Raw genomic sequence first — 15559 nt, forward strand, 5'->3', positions numbered from 1 at the left:
CAGGTTAGAGCCGTGGAGTGTGGGAAATGGCCTAGGCCAGACTCCGCCGTAGAAGCAATGAGACTTAAAAAGTATTGTATGTTCTTCTCTTCATCAGAGGTACCAAATTCTCTCTGGCCACATCTGACAGCCTGGATGATACTTTTTTGAGTTAGGTATTAATCAAGGATTCCCACAGAAAGACTAACATATGGCCTGGCTTTAAAATCCCTTGAAAAATCATAATGTCTATATCCTGTCTTCAGTGTCTTCTACTACAATAAATGCTTGTTTTAGTGAAAATATCTGAAAATCTTTTTTATGTTGAGAAAAACAAAGCAAACGGAAGTTTTACTAGTTATCATCAATAGGGACAAGTTTAGGCAAATATAGATTCCAAAAGCAGAAATTAGCATTTTCCTAGCACCTTGGGGAACAACATCCCATTACCAAGAGAAAGCCCCTTGTTTAATCTTCAAAGTGAAATGATGCGTGTAGAAGAGAGATTCGAGTTGTGTTAAGGACCAGTACTAGCAAATTAGCCCCTACACCACCATTCCCTCAAAATCTAAAGGGGTGTTTCAGGAACTGTGGAACACATTTCTGCTAAGAGACCTTCATCTCTTTTGAGAAATGCTCACTTAAAAGGAGGGACAAATGAACACATGCATACACACACACAAACACACACACACACACACACACACACACACACACACACAGAGTTGTTTTGCTCAGAATCAACATAACAAGGATGAAGACGTTCACAGCTCAATCTTTTTAAGGCTATGTTGAATACAGTACAAGATGAATAAATATATTATTGAACTGAATAAATTGGATTATAGTAACAATGGCTTACTGCAGCTGAAGCAAACATGTTCAATGTTGTGCTAAACTGTTCCTCATAGTGTTTCACTTAATTTTTTTAAATTGGAGGGAAAATGTTACTTGTAAAAAATATTTGCCTCTTGATGGCAGCATAATCCAATAAGACCAAAATTTTGGCTGTCATTGCTGGGAAACATTTTGCAGCTTTTAGCAGGCTGATTGTTACGGAGCCACAGTACATCTAAAAATGAAGTGCTGGCAGTGTGTGAATAGCTCTTTTGCACTGTGGAGGCTAAGTGGCACAGTGGGTTAGTCCCGTAGTCTTTTTCTTCTGGAGACTCAGCCTTACATCCTGGCTTAGCCTGTAAAGGAAAGCAAATTGGGTGGTCTCATCCTAGTCCCCATTTGTGCGTATCAGAAAACCACCATGCAATTTGGCACAGCCAGGAGTTGCTGCCTGGGAGAGGAACAGCGTTAGAATAGGAGGGGAACTGCAGGTCAGGAGCAAGGTGAATTGGCGGATCTGGGAAGGGAAGTCTGTCGCACCTGCTCAGACCCAATGGCAGTTGCTATCTGTTGGCAGCACTGAGTTCATTCTGAATATATTTATATTTTAGTTTGGTCCCTTTGAGTCAAATCCAAGTCAGCTCTTTATTTTATCCTCCTCCTTATTGCTATTCATGGGGGTTTTGCCATGGGAGAGAGGAACCAGCACGCACCACAGGTTTTGGCCTGATTTTACTTACACTTATGAAGAACAAATTCATTTTGAAGTGAAGGTAGTATAAATTCTCACCAATTGGGTACACCTCAAGGATCTACAGCACAGGAGATAAACGTCCATAGGACCTTTGTCAAGGTCCCCAGGGTTTGGAAGGCACACGAGACAGACAATACCCAGCTGCATATGTCAGCGCTGTTACACAGCATATGGGCTCTCCACAGTCTCTGTTTCTCTTGTAACAACCCTGGTGATCGGGGAATGATATTGACCCCATTTTACGGAACCAAAACACAGAAAGGGTGAGAGACTTCTCTGGGGTTAGGGAGGAAACCGAGGCTCCTATCATGACTAGAATGAAGACTCGCTGCAGTGGACTTCTTGGAGGAGAAACTGGAAAAATGAAGAGTAGAGCTACAAGAGAAAGTGGTACAGACAGAGAAAGGAATATGGTACTGGAGAAAATGGGAAAGTAGGAATTGAGAGAACTGAGAAAAAAAGATGCAGGATATGAACGCAAGGTTAGGAGCAGTAATAATAATAATATTGGAGAAAATATCAGGAAAGAGGGAGTTGTTTGTTATCATTTTTAGGGAGTTTTGAAAAACTCCAAAAGCCAGTGGTACACTGAAGAAAAAAATCTAAGCAATCAAGAAAAGCAGAAAAATGTGCAATGTCTGGAGAAAGGAAGTTGTAAAGAGCAAAGAAAAAGTGGTCATATAAAAATACATTACTGAAAAATGCAGTTTTGAGGCAAGTATTTGTGAAGCTGTGCCAACTTCTGTAGATACACTTGGCTTTAAAGTGAGGAGTTATCATAGAAAAGCTGAAATACTTCATTTTGACATTTTCCTAACAAAATAGTTCAATGTTTTATTTCAGAGTAACAGTTCATTTTACAGCTGAGTTTGTTTTAATTTAAAACAGAGTAAAAGCCATCCAGAAATGAGATAGGATGTTTCAAGAAGTGGAGAATGAAACATGTCATTATACCTGAAATAAATAATTATTTTTTTTTAAGCAGTAAAAAAATTGTTTCACGATGCCCTGGAAGAATTATTCTCCTCAGTTTTTCAGTTCTGTCACTGAAGTGAAAAATCAATTATTTGTGCAGCCCTAAATGTGTAATGAGGCATGCTGAAGAAAAACTTTGGTTACAGATGCAAGTGCTCCTGTACTGAAATTTTGGAATTTTAGATACCAAAATCCAGAGTAGCTGGATGGGAGAAAGAAAAGGGCTCACCATACAGAGTTATATAATCTGACTACAGTGCTCTTTGTTATTGGGAGGAATCTTGCCGCGTTACTGGTGTTGCAAGTTTTGTTTTTAGTTTGGCATGGAGTTGTAGCCATCTTTCTCCATCCCACTGTTTATTATTCCATAGTTCCACAGTAAGCTGATCTCTCAATAAAATGCTACCACAGAAACCCAGACAGGGAGTAATCTATCAGTTTATCTCAGATTTTTTTCTGGGAAATAGTGCATACTTGATCCTGCTAGAAGCAAGATACACTTTTCTGCACCTTTTCCAGTGTAAGTTTGTCATAGCAAGCATGTATTAAAAATGCCCTAAATTTCTCATGATTTGTGCGTACATTGGAACACAGATGTCATTTTTGCAAGTTCAGTCCTTCAAAAGGAAGAGAGAAACACTTTCCTGTGCCAGTTGATTTTCCACATGCATGATCACTTTGCTTTATATTGGCCACATGCTGTTACAGAGACATAAATTCTTCCATCAGAATGCTGTGGCTGTTCTGTACCCCAACTTCCAAATCAAAACACTGCTGAAAAATTACAGAATACCAGAGATCTTTATTCTTCCATGGGGGCACTGAATAGTGAGCGGGGCCATGGTCCCACTAGGACCTGCAAAGCCTACATTAAATCTGTTTCTTTAGCTCTTCCCATCATGATAGTAAATCTAGAATCAGGAAGATAATTAACTGGATTGAATGAATGAATGCGTAAGTTATTATAAAAAAATTGGGAAAAATCACGCTCATGTACCTTATAACATCCTGTCTTACTTCTCTGAAAAAATGTTTACAAAACTTGCTGCACTTATATATTGTTTTCATCCAAAATATCACAGACAAATTAACGAAGACCGTTGCCCTGAGGTTGGTTGGTCTATGTTCAGAAAGTCCGAACTTCTCCCTGCTGCCTCCCTGTGCTCCAGCCAACACCTTCCCAGATGCAAGTAACTCAGCCCCTGTCTTTTACACCTTCCCAGTCCCTCTGACAGAGATTCACGTCCATCAGACGATAACTCTCATAGATGAAGTTGATGCCGAATGAATCTCGAGACCATCACCAACCATTTCTCTGAGAAAAGTGATGAGAAGATGACTACAATGTTAAGATGCTGAAATACGCCAGTCAATGTTTTTTACTGCTGGCCATGGCCCAGTGACACTTTCTGAATTTTGAACACATGCAAAACAAGTTGGCAGCTTTGCTGTAGCTGAGTCAGTAAAAAAAGCTGTTGTAAATGCTTAATCACATAATATTTTCTAGATATCTGTATGAATTTATGTGCTTGAATTTGGATGAACTTCAGTTGAATTAACTTTGATTCTTTTTATTCTTACTGGGGCTCCCTGCCCTGCCCCCATTCCTTGCATTCCTTTGTCTGTCCTGTTTCACTTACTTATTTCTGTTCATGAAAGCTCAAAGAGATATTTGAATGCAGAAATACTGCTGTATCAAGGCTTTGCTGTGTAAAATAGCCTGGAATTCCTGAAATCCCATATTACAAATACGTATACTTTGAATTTGTCTGAAGTTTCTTCTGTTACAGAGCCTTTGAAAGAAATCACAAAAAAGCAGTAATGTAAAACTAATTTTATTGAAAATACATCTACAAAGTAATGTTTCTCAATCCACTCTGGGTGCATATCAATGCAGAACCAGTGAGTGATGGGGAAAGGAATCTTTCTATAATACCTGATTTCCATAAGAAACAAAGTTAGTATAAAAAAGATCACATACTTTGTGACACAATTCGTTTTTCTCAGCTGATGTCATAGAAAGACAGCCATTTACATTAAATCTTTGCAATGTATTTCCAAACAGAATCTTAACAAAAATTAAATTGTTACACCATAAATTCTACAGTTAACTTTTATACACACATTCTGAATACAGTATCTATATAAAAATATCTCTAATTACATATCAGAAAACGTCTGTCTGTATTCTAGGTTTGCATCCTGTTAGCAAAAAAACCCAAACAAACCACACTTGTTTTCTTTCGGTCAGAGATTCATTTAGAGCTTTGTAGGTCTGACTGCTCAATACTCTGTATTAAACCCTGCTTACTTCCTTCACTGGAGATTTCCTGCCCATATTGTCTGGGTTACTCAACTGAAGAAGATTGGCAGGAATTGTCAGTCTTAAAAAACCAGTCTTGCCTCACCACTCAAAACACGGGGAAAGATGTGCCTTTAACCAGCATGCTGACATTTTCACTGCAGTTACTTGCACACCACACTGATATGCTTTTAGTGACAAAAGCAACATCCTGAACATTTTTTGAGTGGCAACTGGGATATTGCAAGGGAATCCTTCATTTCTTCCATCAGAATTCTTTTTCGGGGTGGGAGGGGAGACAGGAGAAAGGAAGAGAAGCAAACATTTGAATAAGAAAGACCGTTCAACAGTGGTGTGTCTTTCAATTAACATTTCTTCATTCCCCAATTGTAACTGCATTATAAAACTTCCCATTTTAGCTTCCATACTAATACAAGGTAAAAAGAAAAAAATATATAATTTATATTTCTAGAAAAGGGCTTCATCAGGGAGTAATGTTGAAACGGACAAAAAAAAGCCACAGGATTACAAGTGCATTATCTCCCTTTTTTCGTTCTTTCCTTATCTGTTCCCCAAAGGAAACCTACAATATTGCGCTTCAAAAAACCTTTCTAACAACATTTTCAACATTTATAACAGTATTTACTATTTTGCAAGTTATATATTTTTCCTGGTAAAAAATAAAAAAGCACCCATTAGTTTTACTTTCTAAAGGATTATTTTTTATTTTTGAGATACTGCTGATAAACACACAAAGATTTGGAAATTTCACATTGAGATAGAGAGCCTTCTTCTCCAGACGGAAAAATATAAATCCAGCTAATAGCTTCATTACTTATCAACGGAATGACCAAGCTTTTGCGAGGTTTCCAGTTGGAAAATCTCCTCCTGGTCTCGGGGATTCTAGCAATGCCATTTCAGCACTGGCTGATTTAGGATCCAGTCCTAGTAGGATCCGAGCATCTCACCCTTCTGTACCTTCTGCAAAGTGCTGGCATTGTCTTCTATTCTTATTAGTGTTTCTTAAGTAGGTAACTGGCATGTCCACAGCATTCTATGTTCTTTTCAAACATAGAGGAAGTCACGTACCCTGTCCCAGAGACAATACAATCTAGGGCTTTGCCCCTTGTGAACACTTATACACATAGATAGTTCGACTGAGTTGCAGTGCTGAAGATAAGGGGGTGAAGGTACATATACATACATGCACGCATAAGTTTCTGCAGTCAGGGGGAGCTGATTGCTAAGCAGGCTGGTTTTGTCAAATCAGCTGAGTCTAACGCAAAAAATTGTGGCCAGGAGAAATCACTTTCCCAGAAATGTTATTTCAACTCAGCTGATAAAAGTGCTGATTGTTTTTTTTTTTTTTTTTAACACATCTCCGTTTTTATCCTTTCATTTAACGTCCCTCTTTTTATTGTGCTGCTGGTAATAAAACAAGGATGTAACACTATAGAAAAATGACATCAGACAAAAAAGTGAAAAGCCTGTTAATTTACTTAGCTGGATGCGGTTATCGAGTTAAAATGTTGATTGTGTGCTTATAGATGTTAGGATGTTTGCAACAGGTATTTTAAAAAAATAAAACCATTTTTCAGGCTCTGCTATCTGCTTTTACTTTCCAGTTCATAAAAAAAAGAATAAGATCACATTTACAGGACGGAGTAACATATACACTGGTATGTTTTACGATTTAATAAACAATCTCTCTTTTTTTATTCTCAGTTAGCACATGTCTAGCAGGACCGGTAGTGTTGCCTGTTAATTTTTTTTAAGTGGGAAGCCAACATATACCTTGATCACTGCTAATTTGGAATATATTGTCATTAATTATTTTTCAGTGCTAGCATGAAGGGAGAAAACAAGGACTAAGCAGACTTGGTGAATTCAAGACATAAATGGCTGGAAAAAGTATAAGCTTTCCACACTTGTAGTGTTGGACTCATGCCTTCTTTACTCTACATCTTGGTTTCACTATCTAATGGTTTCTCACTCTCATTTTCCTGTGAGATCAGTTGGTATGGTTTCTTCATTTCATTTTCCTCTATCACAGAATTACCCATCTCAGCATCCCTGTTCTTCAGCTCATGCCGTGATAAATGTTCAACAATTCCTGCTCCAATGGAGTCGCCCAAGACGTTGGTAGTGGTACGGAGGCGATCCCTATGGAGAAATAGTAAATCAGCCTTGACCTTACCACTTGCTCAGGGAAGCATGCAGACTAGTTGTTAAAATGGCCTTTGAAAATAGCTGCTAGATGATTCAACAGTGTTATGTGCATTCATTTATCTGAACAGTTAATGCCATGATTCCATCTATAGAAATGAAAAAATATATCAGGATTTACAGACGCAAAATGTGTTAATATTCCTGGCAACTTCACAGCAAGAAACAGTTGATGTGTGATGAGAGCGATAAAGGCACCATGTGGTAGGGGCTTCTTGGAGGCATTTCTATACTATAGTGCTTTGGGTTTATATCCTCCTGAGATGTAAGCCAATGACAGTCTACCTTCTTACTGTCATTTCCCTCATGACCATAAACTATGGCCAGTAGTTCAGGGTGGAATTCTGCTGAAATGATTCAAAGTGAACCAAAACAATTCAGCCTTCTTAAAGATCTCTGCCCAGAAGATGTAGGAGGCAGCCTGACAAGGAGAGACTGGTTCCTTACTTGGTGAGCGTCCACCTATATTAGGCTATGGGCATGTAGTTGGATTACCATTTGAAGACACTGTGTTCTGATAAAGACACGAGCAACTTTTTCTAGGGCTCTTTTGAGACAGAAAAATCCTCTGGAAACTATAACTAATAGTGGTCAGAAATAGAGGTCAGAGGAAACCCTTTTGCTTATGGTTTAGTTCCTGGAGCTAAAGGTTTCCCCCATATATCTACGGCTGCCAGTTAAGTGTTCTGCAAACAGAGAGATGGAGAAGCTGAAGGGCAATACATTGTACTGGCTGGACAGGACAGTTACTCTAGTTTTTCATTTCTATGTCCATGGGGAAGACATAGGAACCTTTCCTTGATGAGATAGGCAGCAGGGCTGCCATGAACTGGGTCAGATTTGAATTAGTGAACTTCCATACTCTGACCCTGATTGATGGAAAGGTTTTCATTAACAGCCTACAAAAAAATACAAAACCAAACCAATTCTTTACTAATTGAATTACATACAATGTGTCTGAAAGTTTTCTTAATAACCTAAGGATCCATGTTTCTGAGTAACCCTTTTGCATGCAAAAGGAATCACCATTAAGTAACACGCCTCACCACCTGCTCTAAGAAGAGAATTTAGTTGCAAAAAATTGTGATTTTTAATGCTTTTTTTCAATTGCCTTCCACAGCTAAAGAAGGATCCCACTGATCGTAGTATTGTCAGAATGTACCTGACTGTTGTGCTTTTAAAAATGGTCTAACCCCTTAGATACTTACTTATGGTCTAACTCCCAAAATACTTACAAAAACCAGTCCACTGCAATGATAAGAGTGATATCATCTGTAGGCAAACCAACTGATGTAAGCACAATGACCATGGTGACCAGTCCAGCTTGAGGAATGCCTGCAGCCCCAATACTGGCAGCTGTAGCTGTGATGCTGTGCGTAGAGAAGGCAAGAGCAATTAACTGACTTCCACAATAGACTCTCCTTATCGTCTTGCAAACATTAAAAACAGATATGAAGCAAAAAAGCAATTTCTCAGTAGTAAAGGAAGAGATGAGCGCAGTCCCTAATCTGAACACTGCACAGCTCCAGGGCAGCGTGGATCTTAATCCAAAATGTTTACACTTAACCTTTAACCAGAACCCTGAAACATGGTTTTGTGAGATAGTAAATATCCCTGCTGGATGCTAAGGGCCAGTGAAAAACATTTCAGCTACCTGTCATCACCCATTAAACAAATCCACTCCACCAGCTCAAACAGGTTAAAAGAAAAGCTGAGGAGGTTAAGTTTGTCCTAGCAAATCTAATACAGGCACTTGTGCTGTCTGTCCATGTCACTACACCTTCACACCAGGTGAAGTATCCTCTGTTCTACGGAAGCTGGCATTCAGCCAGCAGAAAGCAGGCAGCTGGCAGAAATCCTGAATCATACACTCTAGTAGCTTCAGAGAGATATGCTTGTTCACATCTGATTTAGGAAAAGTTTGTTCTGTCAGGTGATGTGGCAGTGAGCAGCTGTAGTACTAATGAGTGTGAAACTACTGCCTCAGACTCAGGATGTGCCTCATGACAGTGTGAAAGTGGTTTTGCCTCCTGTTGATGAATATGGAATTAAGTAGATGGGTTTTATGGAGAGAAGCGCTTCTTTTTGAAAATCTTCTTCATTCCCAATTTACCTTATCTGAGCTCGTGATGTTCCTGAGTGATAAATATCTGTGTCTCTGTCCTACAGTGTCCCCTCTCCCCCGTTGACATCTCTCTCTTCTGCACACGTACCCATCACGCTTTCCTCTTAAACTGCTTGATTAACATAATGCAGATAAATTAATGCAGATCGGTAATCATCTAGTGGTACTTAGTGGGTTGTTTGCTGTTCTATCAGAGATGTGAAGGCTTGTGTACTTGAAAAGGCACATCTATCTTCTCTAGTTCTATCCATTGGTCTAATAAAAAGTATTATTGCTCCTTACATAGCGTGCTCTACTCGTATCCTGAGACCATCGTGACTAGCAAAACGTACCCCTTCTAGCAGTAGCTCTCTGCCATGCCACTGTGCTGCTCTCATGGCGCTGCTTTGTACAAGCATTATAAGCTATCTAGTACTGATTATAAGTCTACTGCTCCCAACAGCTGCATGAGATCTTAAGAAAGAAAATTTAAAAGTTGTTAAAAACTGCTCCTGATGACTCTACTAAGTGCAGTGATAGGTGTCAGGCTACAGTTTTTAAAGGTTTACCTAATGGAGAATATGTACTGTGGGGCTTCTTCTGTGCAGATGTCAATCATTACATTTATTCAGCTACTGCAGCTGTAGTTCTTGCTTTTAGCTCTAGACACTTTTGTTTAATCTCTCATATACTGGCAAGAAGGAGTCATCACAAAGGTACTTTGATTAGGTGTAGGTAATAACGGCTTCTGTACCTGATTGTGATAATCTGCCCAAAGTTCAGATCAAAGTTGTTAACCTGCGCAATGAAAATTGCAGCCAAAGCCTCATATAAAGCAGTTCCATCCATATTAATTGTAGCACCGACTGGGAGTACAAATCTTGTAACTCGCTTGTCCACTCCGTTTATTTCTTCTAGACACTTAAATGTAACAGGTAGCGTGGCAGAACTGAAACAGGAAGAAAATAATACGCAGTATAAATTCTACAGAGAGGGAGAAAAAAGATTGTCATGTATTATAATGACAAAAGAGACTGTCTGACAATTGCCCCTTCCAAGTGTCTGTGTGGGTTTTGATGACTTGATGTTTATGAGAACTGCCAGCCTATTAAAAAAAAAATGTCCAGGCTAGATTTAAACCCTCCTCATGGTGGAGATCTCCTAACGCCCTAGGAAAGTTTTTCCAATGGTTAAATTACTGTCACTCTCCACATAGTCCCTTGTCTGAATTTGTTTAACTTCAGTATTCAGTCACTGGGTTTTGTTATACTTTGGCATGCTAGGCAGAAGAATCTATTAAAAAATTCCCACTTCCCATTTTTGGTGCCTCGCAGTTATGATTAGATCACTCCTAAGCAATGTTTCTCCCTGTTAAACAAATTGAGCTATTCAAGCCTTCAGTATGTTTTCTGTTCCTTTAATAGTTCTCATGGCTATTGGCTAGATCCCCTGGACAAGGTATTGTGACGGATGATTACATTCCTTTACCACCTTAATGTTGTTCCCCTGTTGGTACATGCAAATATCATATAAGTAGCCATTTCATTTAAAGAACAACCCAGTTGATCATTTTTGTTTCATATTGTACTGGAATGCCCATTGAGTCAACGTGACACCAAATTCCTCTTCAGAGACATTGCCACAGAATGGAGGATAATGTGGCCATTCCGTAAGGGCGGCTGTACTCTTTGTTCTTAAAGATATGTCTCTACATCTGCTTACACTAAAGTAAAGAGGTTTCTCAAGACCCAGCAATTTAGGTTACTCCCTTCTCAATGGTCTGCCTCTTCATTGCTAACTACTTCACAGACTTTCATGTCTCTGAAATCTTTATCAATGCTGAGTTTATCTTTCATTCGGATCACTGATAAAATTTTATGTAAAGAAAGACTCTGTAAGACTCTGCTAGAAAATCTGTCATATTTTGATGACAATCAACTTACAGTTGAATTTTAAATAGTTTTTAATCCACTTACAATACGTCTTCTTGATCCGGCATCAGTGTAGGCTCTTACTCAGAATCTTGAGCAGTGCCAAGTGGAACGTGTTACAGAAGTTTGAACATATCTCGTTAATGTGCTTACTGTTACCCTCCAACGTTGTAATTTCATAAAAACAGATATTAATTTAATTTGCCACTATTTATTTTCTCTGAATTTCACTATGTTGACTGGCATTAGTTATATTATGTTCATGTTTAAATCATTATTAATCAAATCTCTTTTCAGCCATTCCACTAATTTGCCAGAATTGACATCAAAATGCAAATGTGAAATTAATAACTATTCCTCTTTACCCCTTAGTATACTGGCGTAATTTTCTTAAAGCCCTCAAAAGCTTTTGCAGTCTTACAAAGCTTAATCAGATTCCACATTAATGATCCAAATAACTTCTCATTCAGATCTTTAAAATAAGCCCAAACACTAGTATCTTAGATACAGTTATGAGGAATGGTGGACTGAAAATATCTGTCTTTAGGGGTCACTTTTTAGATTTATTAAAAAGGAAAGTGTTTCATGAATGATCATATGATATAGGAAATTTATATTTCAGTACAATAACGATTCCTTTTATCGTAAGGACAAACAGCATTTTTACTCATCTGAAGGCCCTCTGAATTCGTCAACAAAGAGCAAAAGTGGCATCTCTACTGTAGGTTGTGATTTTGAGCATAGAACTTCACCTGTAAAGAAAGGCTCTCAAACTCTCTCAGAATCCCTTTTAAACCCTCCTGTTTGCCTCACCATTTTGCCATGCATAAATGTAAAACTTTCCTTGTCAACTTCATCCTTCACCAACAGACCACAATAAAGCACATACAAATCTCCAACACCAAGGTTAATCAAAGTCACAAGGCTTCCAACCATACAGTCTGCATCAACAAACGGACCTATTTCAACCCTGCTCAAGCTTTCTCACAGAAAATGAAAATAGACCACCCAAGTCAATATAATGATAATCTTCTATATCAGAGAGCTGCAGAGCTGAAATAAAGTGTCCAAATGAGTGTTTGTTGTCTATGAATATGGAATTAACCAATTACGTTAGACAAAATTGTTTCTCAAACCGATTATATTAAAAATTATATAGCTTTAAAATATTGTATTGTACCTGGAAGATGTTCCCAAAGCTGTGACTAGTGCCTGGATCAGTCCTCCAATAAATACCCAAGGGTTCTTACGAGTGATCAGGAAGTAGAGAAGAGGTAGGACGATGACCGCATGAATTAGCAAACCGATAATAACTGTTACAGTATACATAGCAAGCTGACCACCGATCACACCCATATCTTCCATCTCAACAATTTTTCCAGCAATCAAGAAGAGGATTCCAAGTGGAGCATACCTGCAAATAAGAAATCAAATCAATATTGTACTGAACAAAGTAGAGATCCATTCCCCCATCCACGTTTTTAGTTTATATGCATGCATGGATGTAGGATTTTACGAGTTGGATGACCGCAATTATTCAGAAGCCGTTAAAGATCTTAACTCTTTAACTCCTAGCAGGTCAACCTGGATGAAATCACAGCAGTGACCATTTCTGTTGGATTCAGGATCTGGTAAGCGAAAGTCGGGAGAAGAACTTTTATAGCATGCTTTTCAGACATCTGAAGAGATGAGCTCCCTTTGGAATTCAAGTGTTCAGGCTGCTTCTGGCCTTTCCCAGTGGGGCATAGGACAAATCAGCATGGAATCCGCCCGCACAACAGAGGCTGGCTGCACTGTGGGGTCAGCTGTAAGGATGGTAAAAGCTACTTTTGCCTTTCTGGTAAGCACAGCTACAAACGAAGGGCTAGCTCTATGTGACAGACTCATTAAGAGCTTTAGAAACATTATGCTGTTACAGCTGGACTTACAGCCTTATTTCCATGAATGTCCATCTTTTTATACCAAGGGACCACAGGACACCATTTATCCAACACAGCTCAGTTAGATACACTTTTAGCCATCAAATCCATGTAGAAACTTCTCAAAAGTAACAATTCTCACCCACTGTTTTATTATCTTAATTGTAGGTGTGAAGAAGGAGAAGAAAAGACTTTTGCTTTGTGTAGATGTTTTCTGGCAGAACAGAATTTTACTTTTTGGAAAAATATACTTATTTCTAGTTTTGCATCTTGTACTAAACTTATGCGGATGTGTTGTTGGGTTGGTTTGGGGTTTTTTTATGGTAACTTTTTTTTTTTGGTAAGACAATCTGCTGCAGTAAAGAAGGCAACAAGACGTTTCAGACATCATTTCTTTTCACAGTTAAACCTTCTACCTGAGGAATACTCTATCTTCATTGTTGAAGAGACTTCACAGATAATGCTTGAGGGAAAATACTTTGATTTTATTTATCTGTTGAACACAGTAAAGGAAGTAGCAAACATGATTTGCAAACATCTTTCCGTGAGCAGTGCAGCTACAATGCAGGGAGATATGTATATGTGCTACAACACAATTGCAGGAACCAGTTGTGGTGGGAAGGAATGATAACAAGGTCTTACTGCGTAGAGATAAGATTATGCAAGAAATTTATCAGTTTTCTTTAGTGAAGTCAGAGTAGGTTACAAGGAAACTTTGGTGGCATATTGATGTGATTTTTGTCTACTTATAAAGATATAAAATGGGCCTGTATAAGTGTAACAAATTCTGCCATGGCCCCTGATTTTTAATCACTCTTGTGAAAGGGCAGGTATGTTTTGGAAGATTATTGATATAAGGAATTACAATTCCTTGGTTCATTTACCAAAAAGTTAGAAGATAGTTAAGATATTATTATCGGACTTCCTGTCAAACACAGACTCTTGCTAGCCAGTGGATGACTCTGATGAAAAAATATTATTAATGACTTAACATAGCCTATGTCAAAGAGGCACTTACCACATGATTAGAGCTACCAGTCGCATGATAGCTTCATTCAGGCTATCAAAGAAGTCTTTTAATGCCTGACCTTGCTCCTTCATGCTTCCAATCACCAGGCCGAAGCTTATTGAAAAAACCACCAAGCCAAGGGCGTTGACTCCATTTACAGAACCCGGAACAGGAACTATTTCCTCTTGCATTCGGGCAAGGGTTTCCATTGCTTCTGACACATTACTTATTATGGAAGCCACTGTGGATGTGTCGTTGGGTGGAATATCTACTTTAAACATTCTCTTCTCATAGTTAGTTTTGAACTAGTAAAACAAAAAGAAAAGGAAGGGAGAAATTACTGTGAATTATAGCAAACAAAGGTAAAAATCATCACACATGAAATAATTCATATTAGAGGACATGTGAATTCTTGATGTAACATTTATTGGTAAAGTGAACAGTGATGAAAACCTGGCTTTACTGAAGGCCACATAAAAAACCCATATTAACTGCAAGGGCTAAAGCTTCACCTTTAGCTTCCAGACTATCACTATCTCATACACGTGTATAAGTCAAAATCAAATATGCATGTTTATCATACTCCTGAATTTTGTGACAAAACTAGGAGTTCTTAGTTTGTGTTTTTATAAATTGTTATTTTTCCCAACAACATTTTTACTTCATACAGCAAAGCTGTTACAAAATAAGCCATTTAGGATAGTTGCAATCTTTTCATACGCTCCAGGACTTCCTTACTTTTTCATCTTTTTAATTAAAAAAAAAATACTGAAAACAACCTAAATATTACATTCCTCTTTCTTCTTTTTTAAACCTGAGATTAGGAGATTGCTATGGCAAAGCCATTAATTTTCTCTGCTTTCACAGTAATAAATCACCAGTTTCGGTGTATCTCTTTATTAGGAAAAGGGTTCTACTTGAAGTGGTCCCATTATGGGACAGGCAAATCAAATTCAATATCTGAATATACTACTAAATCTGTACTTTGAAAACCAGGCTTCCACCACCTATTATTTTTCAAAAGAGAAATGCATATCCTGATTATTTCTCTCTGGGCTCCAAAAAGCCCTGCATCCCTGTCCTGTTTAAATTCTTTTGTGTATGAAGACTACTAAATACCTCTTGAAAAATGTTTCAAATTTATCTCAGGATGCTAAACACCATATTAAGCAATGGGATGCAAGTGTGACATATTCAGCAACTTTTGATTTTTATTTCTTTGGGCCTCTCTAAAAAAACCAAAGATTAAGCCAAAGAACTGTAGTATTATTAGTCATACTTGGAGACTGTTGCACACTTTGCAAGCTTTATTTGAGTGAAATGGACCTTATATTTTATGACGAAGATGCAAAACTTGAATATCAGCATTGAGAAACACTGATCTGATCATGAGGAAAAACTTCTTTCCTGTGAGGGTGACAGAGCACTGGAACAGGTTGCCCAGAGAGGTTGTGCAGTCTCCTTCCCTGGAGATATTCAAAACCCGTCTGGACACGATCCTGGGCAACATGCTCTAGGTGACC

The 15559-nt window shown here is 38.3% G+C and overlaps 1 protein-coding gene across 1 annotated transcript in view; it reads right to left on the reverse strand.

Annotated features, from left to right (window-relative positions):
• Positions 1-4364: 4364 nt before the first annotated feature.
• LOC138064611 (excitatory amino acid transporter 1) overlaps positions 4365-15559 on the reverse strand; it is a 65494-nt gene continuing 54299 nt past the window's right edge. The window contains exons 6-10 of the mRNA XM_068928017.1: positions 14046-14341; positions 12289-12522; positions 9932-10126; positions 8309-8443; positions 4365-7010 (exon numbers count right to left, since the gene is read on the reverse strand). Coding sequence (XP_068784118.1) covers positions 6806-7010; positions 8309-8443; positions 9932-10126; positions 12289-12522; positions 14046-14341 — 1065 coding nt within the window. The 3' untranslated portion in view covers positions 4365-6805. The remainder of the gene's footprint in view (positions 7011-8308; positions 8444-9931; positions 10127-12288; positions 12523-14045; positions 14342-15559) is intronic.

The sequence above is a fragment of the Struthio camelus genome, chromosome Z (assembly GCF_040807025.1).
Source record: "Struthio camelus isolate bStrCam1 chromosome Z, bStrCam1.hap1, whole genome shotgun sequence".
Lineage (NCBI taxonomy): Eukaryota > Metazoa > Chordata > Aves > Struthioniformes > Struthionidae > Struthio > Struthio camelus.